Genomic DNA, 22,355 nt, shown 5'->3' on the forward strand with positions numbered 1-22,355 from the left:
TTTTCGCCCAAGCAAGTCTATCTGTATTCATGGGGGAGGAGGGGTATTTTGTTTACTTGTAAACAAGAATATTTTATTAATGTAAAAAAACATTTGTACAAAATGAGAATAAAAAATAAATTAAAAAAAGAGATAATTGTTATCAAGTGTTCATCAGATTCTGAAGGGGGTTTGTTTGTGTGTGTGTGTGTGTGTGTGTGTGTGTGTGTGTGTGAATTTGGGTTTGGTTTGTTTTTCTTCCTCTGCATGGGGATAATACAGTCCATAGCCAGTCTAATATGGTTGTTCTAGCACAATGGACTGCTGAGAGGAGCTGCTTCAATCAAGGATGTTCAACTCACAATACTGTTGTTAATATGTACATTGTTCTCTTGGCTCTACTCCCTTCACTCAGCATCAGATCCCGTGAGTCATTTCATGCTTCTCTAGAGTCTGACCATTTATGGTTTCTTATAGAACAATAGTATTCCATAGTATTCATGTACCATAACTTCTTTAGCCATTCCCCAACTGATGGGCATCCCTTCAATTTCCACTCCTTTGCCACTACAAAAAAGAGCTATGAATATTTTGGAACATGTGAGACTTCTCCTTTTTTCTATAATTCCTTCTGGACATAGACCTAGAATTGGAATTGCTGGGTCAAAGGTTATGAACAGTTTTATTGCTCTTTGGGCATAGTTCCATATTGTATTGCTTTCCAGAAAGGTTGGATCTGTTCACAACTTCACAAGCAATGCATCAATGTACCAATCCTCCTACAACCTCTCCAACATTGATCATTTTCCCTTTTTCTCATCTTGGCCAATCTGTTAGGTGTGAGGTGATACCTCACTGTTGTTTTAATTTGCATCTCTTTAATCAATAACGATTTTGAGTATTTTTCATATGATTATATATGTATATATATATATATGTAGCTTTAATTTCTTCATTTGAAAACTGTCTATTCAAATCCTTTGAATTTATCAGTTGAGAAAAGACTTGTGACCTTATAAATTTGATGTAATTCTCTGTATAGTTTAGAAATGAGCCTTTTTTCAGAACTCCTAGTTGTGAAGATTGTTTCCCCAGATTTCTGCCTTCCTTCTAATTTTGGCAGCATTGATTTTATTAGTGAAAAAACTTTTTTAATAATCAAAATCATTCATTTTGCAGTTTATAATATACAATAATTCTTGTTTGGTCATAAATGTATCCCCTTTCCATAGATCTGATAGATAAAGTATTTCTTGGTCTATTAATTTACCTATGTTATCACTCTTTATGTCTAAATTCTGTACCCATTTTGACCTTATTTTGTATAGGGTGTAAGATGTGAGTCTATGCCTAGTTTTTGCCATACTATTTTCCAGTTTTCCCAACAATTTTTGTCAAATAGCAAGTTCTTATTCCAGAAGCTGATGTCTTTGGGTTTGTAAAATAGTAGATTGCTGTAGTCATTTACCGCAACTTCTTTAGAACCTATCCTAATCCACTAGTCCATTACTCTATTTCTTAACCAATACCAGGCAGTTTTGATGACTGTCACTTTTTAGAACAGTTCTAGATCTTGTAGAGCTAAGCCAGCTTCCTTTACATTTTCTTTTTCATCAATTCCCTTACTATTCTTGACCTTTTGTTTCTTCAGATGAATTTTCTTACTACTTTTTCTAGCTCAATAAAGTAGTTATTTGGTAATTTGATTGGTAAGGCACTGAATAAGTAATTTAATTTGGGTAGAATTGTCATTTTTATTATATTAGCTTGGCCAAACCATGAACATTTGACATTTTTCCAATTATTTAAATCTGACTTTATTTGGGTGAGAAGTACTTTGTGTTTATATGGTTTGTGTCTTGGAAGGTAGATTCCCAAGTATTTAATATTGTCTATAGTTATTTTAAATGGAATTTCTCTTTCTATCTCTTGCTCTTGGGCTTTGGAGTTTCTTATATAGAAATGCTGGTGAATTATGTGGGTTTATTTTATATCCTGCTACTTTGCTAAATTTGTTCATTGTTTCAAGGAGTGTTTTAGATGATTTTCTTGCATTCTCTAGGTATACTATCATATCATCTCCAAAGAGTGAAAGTTGTGCTTGCTTGTTGCCAATTCTGATTCCTTCAATTTCTTTTTCTTCTCTTATTGTTACTGCTAGCATTTCTGTTACTATATTGAATAGTAACGGTGATACTGGACATACTTGTTTCACCCCTGATTTTATTGGAAATGCTCTGAGATGGCGCAGCTAGGTGGAGCAGTGGATAGAGCACTGGCCCTGGAGTCAGGAGTGTCTGAGTTCAAATCTGGCCTCAGATACTTAATAATTACCTAGCTGTGTGGCCTTGGGCAAGCCACTTAACCCCATTGCCTTGCAAAAACTAAAAAAAAAAAAGGAAATGCTCTGAGATTATTCCCATTATATATAATATTTGATTTTTTTAGATAAATACTATTTATTATTTTAAGGAATAGTCCATTTATTCCTAAACTTTCTAGTTTGTTTTTTTTTTAAATAGGAATGAATATTGTATTTTATCAAAGGCTTTTTCAGTACCTATTGAGATAATCCTATGATTTTTCTTTGGTTTTGCTATTGATATGCTTAATTATGTTGAGTGTTTTTCTAATGTTGAACTATCCCTGTCTACCTGATATAAATCTTACCGGATCATGGTGTATTATGCTAGTAATAACTTGCTGCAGTCTCACTGCTAAAATTTTATTTAAAATTTTTGCATCAATATTCATTAGGGAAATAGGTCTATAAATTATTTTTCTCTGTTTTGGTTCTTCCTGGTTTAGGTATCAGCACCATGTTGATATCATAAAAGGTGTTTGGCAGAACTCCTTCCTCTCCTATTTTTTAAAATAATTTACATATATATCTGACCATAATCTATTAGTTTTCCACCATTCTCTCTGTCTTCACTTACCAAAACCTACTCTTTGGCCAAATCATGAACCTTAATCCCTTTACCCTACAATTCCTTCCCAGGTCATCTTCCCTGCGTTAGACACTATACTTTTTGCCCCCATCTTGACCCTTTGGTGAGGCAATTCACTCTACATCATCTTCTTCACTCAACTCTCTACCACCTTCAGCCTATCTTTGATTGTGCCCTGCCAAGCCTCAGTCTCAGTTCACTTCTACCATCCACCTCCTTCACAACTACACATACCTACACATGTGCTACTGAATGATGGTGGAGAAAATCTCATGCAACCATTCTGACTAGATTCATTAAAAATTTATGTAGCACAAGCTCAACTGGATTCTCACCTAGAAACCTTAACCTTTAACTGTTGCAAGGCAATCCTTCTTTACCTGCCTTACTAATCCTAATTCTCCACATCAGTCCTTCCTGACCTTTTCATTCCTCCTCAAACCTCCCATTGTTCCCATCCCCACCCCAGCTAAGAACCATGTTTAATACTTCAGAGTAAAAATTGAGTTCATCATGTGCTCCTTCTTCTCCCCTCTTCCTCATATCACTCATATGTTTTCTGCTACAAGGTATTACCTTTTACCTACTTAAATAATTACATTTTTATCTCAGTTCTTCCAACTAAGGGCATTCTTCTCATCTTAACTCTTTCACTTAGTTTCAGTCTCTATAGAATAATTCCTTCCCTACTGGATGGAATAATATTTACGTCTTCCCCAACTTCAAAAACACCTCACTTGATCCTTCCATCCCTCTTTCGTCTGATATCTCTTTAGTCCTTTGTGGCTAAATTCCTCAAAAAGTCCATGTATGTTAAGAGTCTCTACTTTTTCCTCCTCTCATTCTCATTTTAACTTAATTTATAATCTGACTTCTGACCTTATCATTTTATCAAAACTGCTCTCTCCAAAGTTACCAATAAGTTCTTAGTTCTCAAATTCAATGGCAAAATTTTCTCAAATTTCATTCACCATGAGGTCTTGGTAGCCTCTGTCTGTAGATCACCTTCTTCCTGACACCCTCTTCTATAAGGTTGAGACATTACTTTCTCCTTTTTCTCATTCTACCTATTGGATCACTCTTTCTCTGTCTCTTTTACTACCTCTAGATAACACTTCACTAGGTGATCTCATCAGATCCCATGGATTTAATTATTATCTCTTTGTGCTGATGATTCTCAAATTTGCCCATTTTATTCAATCTCTCTTCTAACCTTATACCTCCAGCTTTTAGACATTTTAAACATAATATTTCCAACCTGGAATTTGTTATCTTTTGTCCTAAACCTTTCCCTCCTCCTACCTTCCTTACCCTTTGGGCAAAGTCATGCTCTCACTTCTCAGGTTTACAACCCAGGTGTTATGCTGGACTTCTCACTTTCCCTCCCTCTAGCCCTCCCATTTCCAATCGTTTTGCCAATGGCCTGTTGATTTCACCTGTACAACATGTCTCAGATATACTTCCTTCTCTCTTCTGACACTATCATTACTCTAGTGTAATTCCCTTACCACTTCATGCCTGGACTACTATAAGAGCCTGCTGGTAGGTTGGCCTAACTCAAGTCTCTCCCAAATCTGATCCATTCTTCATTCACCCACTAAAGTGATTTTCCTAAAGTACAGGTTCACCCATGTCACCCATTCAAGAATCGCTTGTCTTTCAATTATTTCTTATTTATCTTGTAATACAGCTTGTTATGCATTTATTTGCATGTTTTCTCCTCCATAGTTTTAAGTTCCTTGAAATATGAAATGGTTTCTCTTTTTTGTTATCACCCAGTACTTAGCAAAGTACCTGGAATATTAGTAGCTTAATAATTGTTTACTGATTGATTTTTTGATAAAACTCCCAGGGTTCCCTCTCCCTTCCAGAACCAAATACAAAACCCTCTATTGGTCCCTAGTACCTGGAATATTAGTACTTTAATAAATGTTTAGTGACTGAGTTTTTGATAAAACTCCCAGGGTTCCCTTTCCCTTCCAGAGCCAAATACAAAACTCTGTGCTTGGCCCTTCATAATCTAGACTCCAGCCACCTTTACAGTTGTCTTGCATCTTATGCCCAGAAATGTACTCATCCTCTCCTATTCACTGGTACTGGCCTCCTTGCTGTTTCAGGAACAAGACTAATCTCTCAGCTCAAGATATTTTCTCTAATGGTCTCTGATACCTGGAATTCTCTCCCTCTTCAACTCTGCTTAATGATTTCTCTGTTTTCCTTTAAGTCCCAACTAAAATCCTAAAATCTCATCTTTCCTTGACAGTCTTTTTCAACCCCTCTGAGGTCTAGTGCCCAAACACTCTCTCTCTCTCTCTCTCTCTCTCTCTCTCTCTCTCTCTCTCTAATTTTTTCAGGTTTTTGCAAGGCAATGGGGTTAAGTGGCTTGCCCAAGGTCACACAGCTAGGTAATTGTTAAGTGTCTGAGGCCAGATTTGAACTCAGGGACTCCTGACTCCAGGGCTGGTGCTCTATGCACTGTGCCACCTAGCTGCCCCCCAAACTCTCTCTTAATTATTTGCTATTTATTTTGTATATAGCTAGTTTGTGCATTTATTGTCTCCGCCCCCCCCACCCCCCCAGACTGAATTCCTACAGGGCAGGCCCAATTTTCAGGACTTCCTGAATCCCCAAGGTTTACCACAAGTGCTTGTCAAAGAGGTTGTAGCAGGTGTTTAATAAATGTTTGACTATTGCCCAATTTCTAACTAACTTTTTCTAACTTTCTAACCTTTTCCAACTTCCTCTCTTTTTCCACATCTATCATAGGAGGGGGCCGGTCCTCCTTGTATCTCCAGTCTCTGGATCCTAAGTGACACTTAATGCCAACTTGATTGCGTGCCTTCTGTCAGGCATTTCCTTACCTTTCATACCTTCTTTACCTGGGGGGCTTGTACAGAGCTTTGGGGGGGAGGGCAGAGTGAAGAGGTTTCCGTAAATTTGGATGAAGGGGGCGGGGAATTACATCCTTATTTCAATAACCAATTACTCAAAACCCTTCTTCTGAGAGAAGACGCAGAGGGGCCGATGGGCTCCAGGGCCCACCAAGAAGGGGTTTACAAGTGTGAGACGGGCGGGTGGAGCCCCGGCCCCGGAGTCGGGTTCCAATCCGGCCTCGGACACTTCGTAACGACCTGGGACAAGCCGCTTGACCCCACTGGCCTTGCAAAAAAACCTCAAAAACAAAGTTTCGAGCTCCAGAGAGGTTGGGGGGGGGGGGGTGAGGGCGGCCCCGGCGGCTCGTGTGCACAATCCGCGGCTGCGCCGGCCCGGCGGCCCGTTCCCCGGGCGGCGCGGGGCGGCCCCGGCTCCCCCGGGCGGCGCGGGGCGGCCCCGGCTCCCCCGGGCGGCGCGGGGCGGCCCCGGCTCCCCCGGGCGGCGCGGGGCGGCCCCGGCTCCCCCGGGCGGCGCGGGGCGGCCCCGGCTCCCCCGGGCGGCGCGGGGCGGCCCCGGCTCCCCCGGGCGGCGCGGGGCGGCCCCGGCTCCCCCGGGCGGCGCGGGGCGGCCCCGGCTCCCCCGGGCGGCGCGGGGCGGCCCCGGCTCCCCCGGGCGGCGCGGGGCGGCCCCGGCTCCCCCGGGCGGCGCGGGGCGGCCCCGGCTCCCCCGCGCGCGCTCACCTTGCCGTTGGTGGGCGGCTCCTGGATGTAGATGTTGCTCATGGCGGCGGCGGGGGGCGCGGGGGGGGCGCCCGGCCGGCTCCTCCCGGGGTCAGGGTTAGCCGCGGTCTGGGGGCGGCGCGGCGCGGCGGCGGCGGAAGGGGGCCGGGCCGCCGCAGCCGCCGGAGAGGTTGGGCTCGGCGCCCCGGGGCCGCCGCCGCGCGCCCGGCCCGAGCACGGCCCGCCCGCCGCGGGGAGGCGGCTTCGGCCTCCTTGTCCCGACGCGTTCCCCGGCCGGCGAAGGCGGCCTCCGAGGCGCCGGGCAGGCGGCGCGGCCGCACGCCCGGAGCTTGGCGCAGCCCGCCTGCGCGGGCAGGCGCCCCCCGGCTCGGGGCTGGCGAGCCCGACCCGCTCACCCCCCCCCCCACGACACCGCCGGAATGGTTTGGCCCGCCGGCGCTCACTCCGCCGCCTCCGCCCGGGCGCCGCGCTGAAGCCGCCGCGTTCCGCAGTCCGCCGCGGGACGCCGGGGCCTCCAGGACGCCTGCGCCCCCCAGGCGAGCCGGGGACCCCTCCGACCGCGCCATGGCCCTGCCAGGTGACTCCCCCGGGGCGGCGTGGGGGACGGGCGCGGGAGATGTGCGTGTGCCCGCGGGCCGGTGTGCTCGGAGAGCGGGGCCGCCCCGGGGCGGGTGTGCGTGTGCGTGTATGTCCGGCCGCGGGAGGCGGGCGCCGCCGCCGGACAGAGGTGCGGGCGGCCCAGACACGTGGCTGCCACCTCCCCCTCCTCTGTGAGACCGGGTTCTAACTCATCGCCGGGCCCCCTCCGCAGCATCTCACAAGAACAAACTTCTGCTCCGACTCACTTTCAGCAGCTCGGTCCATTTAGCAAGCAAATCACACACATACACGCACGTATGTGAATGTTAGGTTTCTATGTGATCTTATATGAGTGTGAGCATGGATACGAGGTGTCAGTGTCTTGTGTGGGGTGTTCACAAATGTGGCACACACGTGTGACTGCACATGCGTATTGTAAGTATGGGCTATATGCGTGTACGTGGTTCATGTGCTTGAAATGTATGTTGGGTACATTTTACATGGGTGTATTTTGCCATATAGGCTATGTACATGAGTGTGTGGGTGTGGCTGTGTTTGCATATGGTATACATGCATGTTTTGTGTGGTGTGGTTGTGGTTGTGTGTGTCACATGAGTGTAAGAATATTTGTGCCATTTGTATTTCGTATCCAGGGATGTGTTTATGTGGTATACATACAGATGTCCAAGAATGGACACATGTGGGGTGTCGCATGTGTTTGTATGACCTATGCATTTGCCATGTGTATACGTTTGATGTGTGTTGTGTGCATTGATCTATGCATTTGGTTAGTTATATCAAAATGAATCACTCTGCTAGTCAAGTTACAGTCCAACTATGACTGATTAGACCAATACACACTCAAGATTCTCTACCACAAGTCACTCACAATAGTCCATGTGAATATTTGGGGTAGATTCTGTAAATCTTTGCATTTGACATTTTGCATTGCTTTTTTTCCTCTTCCTTCCTTCCTTCCTTCCTTCCTGCACCCTCTCTGATACCGGACAGATGCCAGCGTACCACACTAGGTTTCCCATGTCACCCAATCAATTCCAAAGCCTTGAAAGACCTTGAGAGTATCCTTTACACATTTTTCTAACTACAGCATGAGCACTTACTCTGTGTGAGTTCTCCATAAATAGGGGTTTTTTTTTTCAGCAAGAATATGAATTTGACATTTGAACAACATGGTCAGCCTGTCAAAGTTGTGCTCTCTGTAGTAGATTTGAATGCTTGGCAATTTAGTGCAAGAAGGGACCTCAATGTCTAGTGCCTTAAAATCTTGTCAGGTAAGCTTCAGAATCTTCCTAAGACAAAATCAAATGGAATTGATTCAATTTCCTGCTATGGCCCTAGTACTGTCTAGCTTTCACAGACAATGAGATCAGAATTATAGCTCTATAAATTTTCAGTTCGGTAGTCAGTCTAATAATAATTTCTTTCTCCCATACTTTTCCTTCAGAGCCTCCCAAACAAAGAAGTTATAAGATGTGATGTGTGACCTAAGCTTTGCATGAATCTGAGGGTTCTGAGAGAAAAAGCTGAAAAGAAAGTATATTTCAGACATGATAGTGGGGAGGGGCAGGGATTGGAGGCGAGCTATTCAGAGGGATAAAATAGAAGATGAAATGTTTGTATGAGGAGCAAAAAGGCCACTTTGACTGCACTGAAAAATGTGTAAAAGAATCATGTATAATAAGGCTAGAAAAGACTAGAAATAGATTGTGAAGCATTTTAAGTATGTATCAGAAAATTTTGAATTTGACCCTATAGTTAAAAGGTAACCACTGGATCTGTCCATCTATCTCTGCTTTATCAACTATCAGTTTTTGAGCAGGAGATTAATATGCTCTAACTTGTGTTTTAAAAATTTTAATTTGGCAACTAATCATAAATCTGAAAGTTCATTCCAGCAATTGTAACCCATCTCTGTCTTCCCGTTCTATCAACTCTTATTTATGTCCTACCCTACATCCTCACTTTCTCCTGACATTTCACTGGAATACTTTGAATTTCTAATTATTCCTCATCCTAGTAACATTACTACAACTTTATTCTTCATATCATATAATAGCTTGATAATATATTTTTTCCTTTTCTTCTTTAAAGTTCATCATTGATTATGTATTATAGCCTCTTCAGGCTCTGCTTAAACTGTATTACATTACTTTTCATGTTATATTCAATTTTAATTCATTAGACTCTTAAAGTGATTTTCTCACTGCCATACCAGTAAAATGCTGATATTGCTAACATTTATCTTACTCAGCTCCTCTCTGCTTTCATCATCCTCTACAAAATTTTACAAGTATGAACTTATATTCTAACTCAGTTTTAGCCTTGGCCAGCCAGCTTATTCCATTTGGCAAGTAAATCACTTTCTGAGCCCTTTTGGCCTCTTTTTGTGGTAATTTTCTGTTTTCTATTTTTAATTGTCATTTTCTTATTTAAATTGTTCAGGGTTAAATTGTTTCAGTTATGCACCATGTCTTTTCTACTGATATGTTTTTTAATGAATTCTGATTTTAACTCTGAATCAGTGATTGATGTGGCTATACACAAAATCCAACTCAAGGATAACTCATCACTATTAAAACTTTTTTTGTCTATTAATATATAATGTCTTTTGTTTTGGATATTGTTATTTAGTGTTTAATGATGAAGAGTAACTAATCTTTCTTGGATAATATATATATATATATATATATATACATATATATGTATATATATATATGTATATATTTTTGTTTTGTTTTGTTTTAGGTAGTTTTTTTGTTTTTTTTTTGTTTTTTTGCCAGGCAAAAAGGGTTAAGTGGCTTGCCCAAGGCCACACAGCTAGGTAATTATTAAGTGTCTGAGACCAGATTTGAACCCAGGTACTCCTGACTCCAGGGCCGGTGCTTTATCCACTACGCCACCTAGCCATCCCCTTGGATATTGTATATTATAAATATCAGGAGACTTTGGTATAAACTAAAAATCTTGGATGCCTCTCATGCCTTATTTATGAACCACACTAATGTTATTTATTTCTCATCCTTATTGCCTTTCACATCTTTGCACTGATGTCACCAAGTATCATTGATTTAAGTGGGAAGGTCTTAATTTCTTTGCAGAATTTCTCTACTTCTTAATCCTAAGTACTAATGGTATATAAAGTGCAGTTATTCTTGTGATGATATTTTTACAAATCCTTATCATTAATACTAACACAACCTAGTGATCAAAAATTCCATGAAATAAAGTTTCTGGTACATGGTAAAATCCACTCCACCAATTCTTTCTTGGTATCTCCTAGAAATACCAATGAGTCATCTTTTTATTTAATTTCAGCTTCCTTCCTCTGATTTCACTTATAGCAAGAATGTCAAGATGAAAACATTAAACAAACACTGTCCTCTAAGAGCTTAAAGCAGTGTGCTAATATAATACCAAGTACAAAATACTTCCATTGTTACAAATAATATTAGCATTTACGCCTTTCTTTACAATTTACATTGTACTTATCTAAAATATCTATTTCCAAATTGGAGTTTTAGGGAGGAATTGAACAGATGAGAAGTTTGAGGGGCAAAGTAGACTTTCCAAACTTTCCTTGCTTTCATATTTTTAGAACAACTTCATTATTTTCTTTGACATGAATCCCCAAAATATCAAACAGCCCCATTTAAAAAATGTTAGGTGCAAAGATATATCCCTGTACTACCTGAAACAGACAAGTGTGTGTGTGTGTGTGTGTGTGTGTGTGTGTGTGTGTGTGTGTGTGTGTGTGTTTCAGACATGAGACTTATTTTTTTGGAACTAAAACTATAAGTATTAATAATTGAAAATTCCAGCTCAAGACCATAAGCAATGAAACTGAAATTCAGTTAAAATATTTTGTGTGGTAGACAGTATCCCCCTTTGATTTAAAAGTTGACTGTTCTTTTTTAGTCACCTGTACAGCATATACAGTTATATTTGGTGCTTACTAAAAGTAACAGAAAAGTAAGATGAGTAATTCAGTGTCCTTAGTCATAAGTTTTTCTAGTAATTATTCTAGTAATAGAATAATGTATGGCAATGTAATACTATTTTGTGTCCTTTATATTTTTTACATTATATTATGAGTAGCAGTAATTGTGCATTAGGGCACCTTTTCCCCAGTTTTATTCAGCATCAATAATTTACATAGAGACAGATTACATTGACCCTTATTTATACTGAACCTTTAAAAAATTTTGTGTAATACACAAATTTTCAAATTGCAAAGAGTCTATACATCAGTTCAAGTGTGGTCATATTTTGTTGTAGACAAAAGACATTATTTATATTGTATGACTATGGTTAAGGAATATATATTAAAGAGTATTAGAAATTCTAATCTCATGCAAATCATAATGGGTATCAAGTTAGAGTAATCATTATTGTCAAATATGTCAACAAATATCCTAAGTGGGTAAATTTTGTGTTTCCCAAACAATATAAGAATTAGCTTGTATTAATAAGTGTATTGTTGTTCAGTCATCTCTGACTGTGATCCAGATTTGAGATTTTTTTTCGGCAAAGATACTGCAGTGATTTGCATTTCCTTCTCCAATTCATTTTGCAGATGAGGAAACTGAAGCAAAGTGACTTGCCAAAGATCATGTAACTAGGAAGTATTTGAGGCTAGATTTGAACTCAGATCTTTCTGACTAACCACTATGCCTTGCCACCTAGTTTATATGTTAGAAGGTTTCTTCTCTCTCTCTCTCTCTCTCTCTCTCTCTCTCTCTCTCTCTCTCTCTCTTCTTTTTTGTCTGTGGAATAAAGGGGTCATAGTAATTGGTAGATGTCAGAATATCAAAAATCACATTGCACACAACTTAGCTTTAATGTTACAGTACATTTTTTGTGCATTACTCAAGGTTTAGAAAGAATAAGTGACTTGCTTTCTGCGCTGCCCAGAAGAGGGGTCCATACGGCATTGTTCACAGTCCATTGTAACTTTAAAGGGAATCTTTCACAAGGTCTGGAGCCCTAGATGTCTTGCAGATGAAGGAGGAAGATGTCCTCAAATTCCGCACTGCAGGGACCCATTTGGGTGGCACCAATTTGGACTTCCAGATGGAATAGTATATCTACAAAAGGAAGGGTGATGGCATCTATATCATTAATTTGAAGAGAACTTGGGAAAAGCTTCTGCTGGCAGCTTATGCCATTGTTACCACTGAAAATCCAGCTGATGTTAGTGTCATCTCATCCAGGAACACTGGCCAGAGAGCTGTTCTGAAATTTGCTGCTGCCACTGGCGCCACACCTATTGTTGGACGCTTCACCCTGGGCACCTTCACTAACCAGATCCAGGCAGCTTTCAGAGAGCCTCGCCTCTTGGTGGTCACTGATCCTCATGCAGATCATCAGCCTTTGACTGAAGCATCATATGTTAACCTTCCAACCATTGCACTGTGCAACATAGACTCCCCACTTCGTCATGTGGACATTGTCATTCCATGTAACAACAAGGGAGTTCACTCAGTGGGTCTGATGTGGTGGATGCTGCCCTGAGAAGTTTTGCGAATGCATGGTACCATCTCCTGTGAACACCCGTGGGAGGTCATGCCTGATCTTTACTTCTACAGAGATCCATAGGAGATTGAAAAGGAAGAGCAGGCTGCAGCTGAGAAGACAGTGACAAAGGAGGAATTTCAGGGTGAATGGACCAAACCTGCCCCAGAATTCACTGCTGTTCAGCCAGAGGTGGCTGATTGGTCTGAGGGCATCCAGGTGCCATCTGTGCCCATTCAGTAGTTCCCTACTAAGAGTGGAGTGTTCCGCCAGCTACTGAGGACTGGTCTGCAGCTCCTACTGCTCGGGTGACTGAATGGGTAGGAACTACCACAGAGTGGTCCTAAGTTTTACCCACATGCTCTAATAGTGTTGGAAAAATGCTGATGGAAAATAAACATTGGTTTCTTAAAAAGAATAAGTGACTTGTCCATGATATCCAACCATTCAGTGTTTGAAACAAGACTTGACCTTAGCTCTCCCTGATTCTCTCCACTATGCCACATTGCTTGTCTATAGATATAGATATAGATATGTATAATATATAGATATATATGATTACTTTTGATATAAAGGCATTTTTTTTTACTTTTTTTCATTTTAAGACATTCTTGGGTTCGTTACATGTTTGTATGTCTCCTGAACTCTGTCTGATTTCATTTCAGGTGGTAACAAGGACAATATCAGAGCTGGATGTAAAAAATGTGGCTATCGTAAGTACTACTGTATTATTTCATGGTGCAATTTTTGGAACTGTGATCATATAGCTCTGTTTTATTTAGTATACTGGAATCTGACAAAAAGGGAATCTGATAGCATTTATTAATCTTATTTCAGCTTTGCCTTTTCATAGGTCTAGTGATTGGAACAAAGAGAATTTTACCATATCAATGAGAAATCTTATGACTAGCCAAGAACTGAATAAGCAGGATTCTAGTATTTAGTTATAAAATATAATTTCGGGGTGGCTAGGTGGTGCAGTGGATAGAGCACCGGCCCTGGAGTCTGGAGGACCTGAGTTCAAATCCAGCCTCATTCTTCCATGGCCATGCCTAAAAGATTTTTGACTCTATCTGTACCCTGAGCTCATTACCTCCATTAGGAGGTAGGTAGCATGCTTTCATACAACTTTCAGTTTGTTTTTCCTGTGTTGATATTGTATAAATTGCTCTCCTGGTTCTGTTTACTTAGGTTTTATTCAGTTCATTCAAATTTTCCCAGATTTCTTGGGAAAACCATCCTTTTTTATGAAGCATAGTATTCCATTATATTCTTATATCATAATTTGTTCAGACATTACCCAATGTCTGGGTATCTCTCCCTTAGGTCCTAGCTCTTTATTACTGTAAAAGAACTACTATAAATATTTCAGCACATATGGGGTGGCTAGGTGGCCTAGTGGATAAAGCACTGGCCTTGGAGTCAGGAGTACCTGGGTTCAAATCCGGTCTCAGACACTTAATAATTACCTAGCTGTGTGGCCTTGGGCAAGCCACTTAACCCCCATTTGCCTTGCAAAAAAAAAAACTAAAAAATATTTCAGCACACATATGATTCCTTTTCTTTTTTCTTTGATCTCTTTGGAGTGTAGTCCTAATAGTGATGTCACTAGGTCAAAAGGTCAAAAACCTTTTAGTAAATTTGGGGGGCATAGTTGGAAATTGCTTTCCATAATGAATGGACCAATTCACAACCCTAGCAGTAGCACATTGTTGTGCCTATATTCCTGGAGCTGCTCCAGTTTATTTTCTTTTTTTTTTTTGTCACCTTGTCCAAGTCTGAAAAGTGTGAGGTAGAAGATTATACTTTAATTAAAATTTCTCTGGTCCTTTTCAATGTAAAGTTGTTTGTTTTTTTATATATGACTATAGATAATTTTGGTTTCTTCCTTAAAAATCTGGAGTGGTGACAAGATGGCAGAGTAAAAGGCATAAACTCATCTGACCACTCTCAAATTCCCCTCCAAACACATTTGAAATAATGCTTCAAATCAAATTATAGAATGACAGAGACAACAAAAGGTTGGGTGATGCATTTTTCCAGACCAAGACAACTTAAGAGGTTGGTAGGAAAAGTCTGTCTCACTGGGGTGATGGTCAGACCTGGAGAGCCATTCAGTGCAAGCTATGCCCACCAGGCAGTAATAGGTCTTAAGCAGCTGCAGCAACAACTTGGGGAATCCTCAGTCCACACACAGGAAGTGAGTCAGACAGCTGATTAGAAAGCAATTACATGGGACCTTTGGTACAGCAATTTCATTGCTTATTCACGATTTCCAGGTCACAATTCCAAACAGGGGGTATCTTCAGAGAACAGAGACGTGATCATAGGTCCAGGGCAGAGAAAGTGCTTACAACCACTCATGAGGGAATGAGGATCCTGGTTTCTGATCCAGGCTTGTGCACAGGACAACGGGGCCCAAATTGAATTTCCAGTGTCACAAAGAGTGAGAGCACTTGCTACTGCAAGATAGGAGGAACCGTGGTCACAGTTCCAGGGCAGAGAAGAGTGCTTATGATTGCATACAAGCCAGAAGAGCAATGACCACACTTTACTTAAAAATCATACCACCTTGAAAGACAGAAAAACTTATAGACCACCCCATCCACCCCCGAACTAGCTCTGAAAACAGCAGCATGAAACCCTGAAGCTTGAAAAAGTGTCCCCTCCACGGTAGGAGCAGAGTTCCACTCTAAAGGTTAAAAAAAAGTCAAGAAAAATACTGGGAAAATGATAAAACAATTTAAAAAAAAAAACCTGACCATAGAAAGTGATTATAGTGATGGAATACTAAGACACAGACTAAGAAGAAGGCAACTAAATCAAAACAACTACATGCAAAGCCTCAAAAAAAAAATATGAGGCCCAAATTGATCACAGTCCCCCCCAAAAAATACTTTGAAAAGCTTAAAAAGAATTTGAAAATTCAAATAAGTATATAGAAGAGTGTGTGGATCAGTGGGGCTGGGGATATAGAACGGTATATAAGGGAGAGATTCTTGGAAGAGCAGTAGATTAAGGAACAGGAGAGCAAGGTATCAAATAGAGAAGTGAAGAAGGGTCGTTTTCAGGAAATGTTCTATGAATATTTACGTATCTATGTTTATATAAGCGATTAAATGCTTATATATGGAAATATAAATGTGTGTATATATAGATGGTATATGTGTGTATGTGAGTATGTATGTTTAGGGGTATATACACATATATATATACATATATATATATATATATATGTATATATATATATATTTAGATGTATGTATATAGCCATGCTTAATTGTAGCCTTCTCAGGTTGGGGGAGAGGAAAAAAGTAAACCATGTATAGCAGAGAGCAGAAGAAAACATAAGGAAGGAAAATAAAGTGGGACAGTTTTGGACACATTGTGTAGTGTTTACTGTATAGGCTTTCTTGAAGTGGAAATTTTTGCCTTATAAATCCTCTTTCATGTCTTGCTACACACATGACAGTGTTTCCCCCCCTATTTTGTATTTTTAAAAGAAAGTAAACAAAAAATAATAGTGCACATTTATCAAAAAAATTAAAATAAAGCAAGTAATGAGAGGTGAAGGAAAATTGGGGGGAAAAAAAGAATGATGCAAGAAAATTATCAATTGGTAAAAGAGATACCAAAAATACTTAAGAAAATAAATCTTAAAAATCAAATTGGCCAAATGGAAAAGGGTACAAATATATACCAATTAATTGGACGTGCTACTAAAAAAAAAAAACCTAAAAACTAAAAAAGATACAAATTAAAAACTCCCAAACATCAAATAGGAAATCCTGAAAATCAAAAGAAGATTCATTGAAAGTAAGAAAGTCATTGAACTCATAAAAGTACTGACTAAGAAATAGATTAGTGGTTCAATGGAAAAGATAGACACTACAGTACACTGTAGGAAATGATCATAGTAATCTAGTGTTTGACAAATCCAAAGATCCATGTTTGGGGGACAAGAACTCACAATTTGACAAAAACAAAAAATTACTATTGGGGAAACTGGAAAACAATTTGACACAAACTAGATGTAGACCCAATACTTATCACTATATGCCAAGATAAGGTCAAAATAGGTTCATAATTTAGATTTAAAGGGTGATATATAAGCAAATTAGGGGAACATGGAAAATTTTACTCATCCAACTATGGAAAAGGGAATAATTTATGACCAAATAAGAGATAGAGAACATTACAGGAAGTAAAATGGATAATTTTGATTATATTAAACTTAAAAGGTTTTGTACAGACAAAAGCAGTGCAGCCAGCGTTAGAAGAAATACATGAAACTGAGGGGAAGAAATTTACATTTTATATTTACTCTGATGAAAATCTCATCTGTCTAATAGCTAGAGAACTTGTCCAAATTTATAATATTGCAAATCATTCCTAAGTTGATGAAAGGTCAAAGGATATGAACAGACAATTCAAAAAAATGAAAGTAGCTTTAATCATGAAAAATGCTTTAAATTACTATTAAATTACTATTGATTGAAGTGTGAATTAAAACAACTCTGAGGTACCACCTCACACCAATTAAAACAGAAAAAGGAAATGAGAAAATGTTGGGGGAAGTGTGGAAAAATCGGGACATTGATACATTATTAGTGGAGTTGTGAACTGATCCAGCCATTCAGGAGAGCATTATAAGACTGCACATACTCAGCACTATCACTACTAGGTCCCCAAAGAAATCAAAGAAAAAGACAAAAAGACCTATATGTACTCCTCTTGTGGTGGCAAAAATTTGGAAATTGAAGGGATGTCTATCAATTGGCAAATAGCTGAACAAATTGTAGTATATAATTGTGATGAAGGATTATAGTGCTATTAGAAATAATAAACAGAATGTTCTCAGGAAAACCTGGGAAAACTCATGAACTGATGCAAAGAGTGAACAGAATTAGGAGAACATTGTACATAGTAACAGCAATGTTGTATGATGATCAATTATGAATGACTTAGCCATTCTCAGCAATATAATGATCCAAGACAATTCCAAAGAACTTTTAATGAAAAATACTAGCTGTGTGGCCTTGGGCAAGCCACTTAACCCCATTTGCCTTGCAAAACCCCCCCAAAAAAAAATACTATCTACCTCCAGTAATAGAACTGATGGAGTCTGAATGTAGATTGAAGCTTACTTTTTTTGTTTTATTTTTCTTGGGTTTTTTAATCTGTTTTCTTTTGTAACATGGCTAATAGAGAAATAAGTTTTGGATTGTGTGTGTGTGTGTGTGTGTGTGTGTATTCTATGTCAAATTAATTTTTTCTTCTCAAGGCAAAAGAAACAGGGAAAGAATTTGGAACTCAAAATTAAAAATTAATGTTAAAATTGTTTTTACATGAAATTGAGGGGGAAGGGGGTGGAGCCAAGAAAGCAGCATAAGGACAGGCTTTCCCAGGAACTCTCTTCCAAAATATTCCAAAAACTTTAAAATTATGGCTCTAACTAAATTTTTGAGAGACAGAATCCACAGAAAGACCCAGTGAAGCAATTCTCCAGCCCAAGGTAACCTGGAACATTGTGGGAAGGCACTGTTCCATGGTGTTGGAGGGGGCAGCATTGTAGCCAGGATCACTGGGCTGGAGTAAAGGAGCTCCAGTCTTCTGGGAACAGCCTCCAGGGTGCCTAAGAGCGTCACTCATGGCAGCAGAAGCAGTTTCCCGACCTGACAACCCAGGGAACAGCAAACACAACTTGGAAGATCAGCGGAGGAAACCTCTGCCAGAACAAGTGGAGCCCAGGCTAGAGTTGCTGTCAGTGCAGCCACAACCCTTGCTGCAGCCTGGGGCCCACACAGAAGCAGGCCCACAGAGCCACACAGCAGCTGCTCCCAGAGTGCTCAGCCCACAGTAGGTAGGGAGACTGTCATGGTCTCTCCTCTGTCTCTGGGACAGGACACTGGTCCATGTTCAGATCCAGGTCTCATTCTGGGCCCCATACTACCAAAGAGGAGCAGAGACTTTCCTCACAACTCCAGGGCTGAGGGAAATGCTTGTGATCATCCACAGATCAGAGCATAGGCAGGAGAGCAGTCAGTCTTTCATAAGACCTTGAAGGAACTTGAGGAGCTTACAGGGGTACCCAATAACAACTCAAAAGCTACAGAAGCATCTCAATACCAGGGCACAGGCTGGGGAAATGAATAATCAGAAAAAAAAGGAATCTGACCATAGACAATTACTTTGATTTCCATGGAGGATTAAAACACACACTCAGAAGATAACAAAGTCTAAGCTTCTGTATCCAAAGCCTCCCAGAAAGATAGGAATTGTGCTCAAGTTATGGCAAAGCTCAAAAAAGATTTTGAAAATCAAGTAAGGGAGGTAGAGGAAAAATTGAGAAGAGAAATGAGAGTGATACAGGAAAAACAAAGTCAGTAGCTTAGTCAAAGAGATACCAAAAATGCTGAAGAAACCAACACGTTAAAAACTAGTTTAGGCAAAATGGAAAAAGCAGTCCAAAAGTTAATGAGAAGAATATCTTAAAAAGCAGAATAGGCTTTTGCAGAAAACAACTCCTTCAAAGGTAGAATGGAGCTAAAGGAAACTGATGACTTTGCAAGGAATCAAGAAACAGTAAAACAATACCAAAAGAATGAAAAACTAGAAGAATATGTGAAATATTAGAAAAACAACTGACCTGGAGAACAGATTGAGAGAGACAATTTAAAAATGATTGGGCTATCTGAAAGTCATTCATGATCAGGAAAAGAACCTTGACTTCATTTTTAAAGAATTTCTACAGGAAAATTGCCCTAATATCCCTAAAAGCAGAGGACAAAATAGAAATTGAGAGAATCCATCAATCTCCTGAAAGAGATGCCCCCCCCCAAAAAAAAAGCCCAGGAATATTGTAGCCAAATTCTAGAACTCTGAAGTCAAAGAGAAAATATTACAAGCAGCCAGAAGGAAACAATTTAAATGTCATGGAGCTACAATTAGGAATATACAGGACTTAGCAGCCTCCACATTAAGGGCTCATAAGGCTTGGAATATAATATTCCAGAAGGCAAAAGAGCTTGGAATGCAACCTAAGATCAACTACTCAGCAAAACTGAACATTCTTTTCCATGGGAAAAGATGGACATTCAATGAAAAGGGGGAATTTCAAACGTTCCTGTTGAAATGGCCAGAGGTGAACAAAAGCTTGATCTCTAAGTATAGGCCTCAGGTGAAACATAGAGAGGTGGGACGGGAAGGGCAAATTATGAGGGGTTTAATGATTTGAACTGTATATATATTTCTGCATGGGAAGATAATACTGATAATTCTCTTGTGAGCTTTCTCATTTAATAAAGCAGAAGCATATTTAGAAAAGGCACAGGAGAGCTGAATATGAAGGCATAATATTTTGTAAAAATGGAGTCATTGGGTGAAAAGGGAATGTACTGGGAGGAAAGGGAAAGAAGAGGCAGAATGGGCTAATATATTTCAATGAAAACAGTCAAGAAAAAGCTTTTTCAATGAGCAGAATGGGGGGAGGTGAGGGGAAATGAGTGAGCCTTCATTCTCAGCAGAAATGGCTCAGAGAAGAAGCAACATACACACTTAATAGGGTATAGAAATCTATCTTAGCCCAGAAGAAAAAAGGGGGATAAGGGGAGTGGGTAGATAGTGGGAGAGGGTAGTCAGATACAACCCTTTTTTTTTTTTTTGGTTTTTTGCAAGATGGTAGGGTGGGATGTGGGCTCGGGACCTCCTGACTTTGCCACTTGGCTGCCTCAGCACAGAGGAACAGAGTAAGAGGAGAGAGAAAATAGAATAAATGAAAGTGGAGAGAAATGGATGGAGGGAATTACAATCAGCAATAGCAACTTAGGGGAAAAGTATGGAAGTAACTTCTCTGATGAACTTCTTTGTTTTTATTTTTTATTTATTTTTGTCAAATGGTTTTTTATACATTATTAAAATATTCATTTAAGAGTAAACATAATACACCTCCCCCCCAAAAATATAGACCCTCATGAGCAATAAAAGAAAGAAGAAAACATTAAAATAATAATAATAATAATAATAATAATAATAATAATAATAATAGGGGCAGCTAAGTAGCACATTGGATGGAGCACTGGCCCCGGAGTCAGGAGCACCCAAATCCAAATCTGGCCTCAGACATCCAACAATCACCCAGCTCTTCGACCCTGGGCAAGCCACCCAACCCTATCTGCCCCACAAGCCCCCCTCCCAAAAAAAATAGCAATAATATAAAATGTACTTCAGTCTGGGTTCCAACACCACCAGCTCTGTTGCGGGTAGATCACATTCTTTAGGATTAGTCCATCACAAAAGCTACTGCTATAATTTTCCACTGTTACCATTGCTGGTTGTAACACCCTCTATTCATACTTCCCTACTACCATACACTATATTTTCTCTCTCCTTTTATTCTGTCCCTCTTCTGTAATGTGCTGTAGGGTAACTGAGTGGCACAGCAGACTAATCACTGGCCCTGGGGCCAAGAGGCTCCGAGCCCACCTACTACTCCTAAGGCCCAGCAACCACCTGGCCCTGTGGTCCCAGATAGGCCATCCAATCCCAGCCACTTGCAAGAAGTAAAAAAGAAAATGTGTTGTATCTGACCACTCTCCCCTGTGGTCCACCCTCTCCTCCATCACTCACATTCCCCCCATCCCCCTGTCCCTCTTCTCTCCTTCTTATTCTAGATGTCTATACCCCATTGAGTATATATGCTGTTTCCTCTCTGAGCCACCTCTTGCCTTCCCCCCTTCCACGTCATTGGAATAGCTCATTGTAATAAAAGAAATCCTATTGTATGAAGTATCTTAGCCTATTCTACCTCTCCTTTCCCTTAATCCCATTACATTTCCCTTTTAGCCATTGACTCCATTTTTACAATATATTATATCTTCAAACTCGGCTCTCTCCTGTGCTTTATCCATAAAAGCTCTTTCTACTTGCTCTATCAAATGAGAAGTTTCTTATGAGTATTATCAGTATCATTTTTCTATGCAGGAATACATGTAGTTCATCATCATTAAGTCCCTCATATTTTACCCTTCTTCTCCACTCTCTGTGCTTCACCTGAGTCCTATAGCTGAAGATCAGACTTTTTTTTTAGGTTTTTTTTTTTGCAAGGCAAATGGGGTTAAGTGGCTTGCCCAAGGCCACACAGCTAGGTAATTATTAAGTGTCTGAGACCGGATTTGAACCCAGGTACTCCTGACTCCAGGGCCGGTGCTTTATCCATTTCACCACCTAGCCGCCCCAAGATCAGACTTTCTTTTCAGCTCTGGCCATTCTAACAGGAACATTTGAAATTCCCCTGGTTCATTGAAAGTCCATCTTTTTCCTTAGAGGAGGACATTCAGTTTTTCTGGGTAGTTGATTCTCAGTTGCATTCCAAGCTTTTTTGTCTTCTAGAATATTCTATTCCAAGCCCTATGAGCCCTTAATGTAGTTGCTGCTAAATCCTGTGTGATCCTGACTACAGCTCCACGATATTTGAATTGTATCCTTCTGGCTGCTTATAATATTTTCTCTTTGACTTGGGAGTTCTGGGACTTGGCTATAATATTCCTGGGGGTTATTTTTGGGGGGGAATCTCTTTCCAAGGGAGATTGGTGGATTCTCTCAATTTCTATTTTGCCCTCTGCTTCTAAGAGATCTGGGCAATTTTCCTGTAGGAATTCTTTAAAAATGATGTCAAAGCTCTTTTCCTGATCATGACTTT

The 22,355-nt window shown here is 40.2% G+C and overlaps 2 protein-coding genes across 4 annotated transcripts in view; one reads left to right on the plus strand and one right to left on the minus strand.

Annotated features, from left to right (window-relative positions):
• CWC27 (CWC27 spliceosome associated cyclophilin) overlaps positions 1–6,696 on the minus strand; it is a 311,278-nt gene extending 304,582 nt beyond the window's left edge. The window contains exon 1 of one of the 3 annotated variants that reach the window (XM_074206900.1): positions 6,545–6,696. In XM_074206900.1, coding sequence (XP_074063001.1) covers positions 6,545–6,586 — 42 coding nt within the window. In that variant the 5' untranslated portion in view covers positions 6,587–6,696. The remainder of the gene's footprint in view (positions 1–6,544) is intronic. The other 2 variants (XM_074206901.1, XM_074206902.1) reach the window with 2 other exon arrangements.
• SREK1IP1 (SREK1 interacting protein 1) overlaps positions 6,585–22,355 on the plus strand; it is a 45,387-nt gene continuing 29,616 nt past the window's right edge. The window contains exons 1-3 of the mRNA XM_074201989.1: positions 6,585–7,162; positions 7,197–7,438; positions 13,321–13,368. Of these exons, the coding sequence (XP_074058090.1) occupies positions 6,585–7,162; positions 7,197–7,438; positions 13,321–13,368 (868 nt within the window). The remainder of the gene's footprint in view (positions 7,163–7,196; positions 7,439–13,320; positions 13,369–22,355) is intronic.

This window comes from Macrotis lagotis, chromosome X (genome assembly GCF_037893015.1).
Source record: "Macrotis lagotis isolate mMagLag1 chromosome X, bilby.v1.9.chrom.fasta, whole genome shotgun sequence".
In the NCBI taxonomy this organism is placed as follows: Eukaryota; Metazoa; Chordata; class Mammalia; order Peramelemorphia; family Peramelidae; genus Macrotis; species Macrotis lagotis.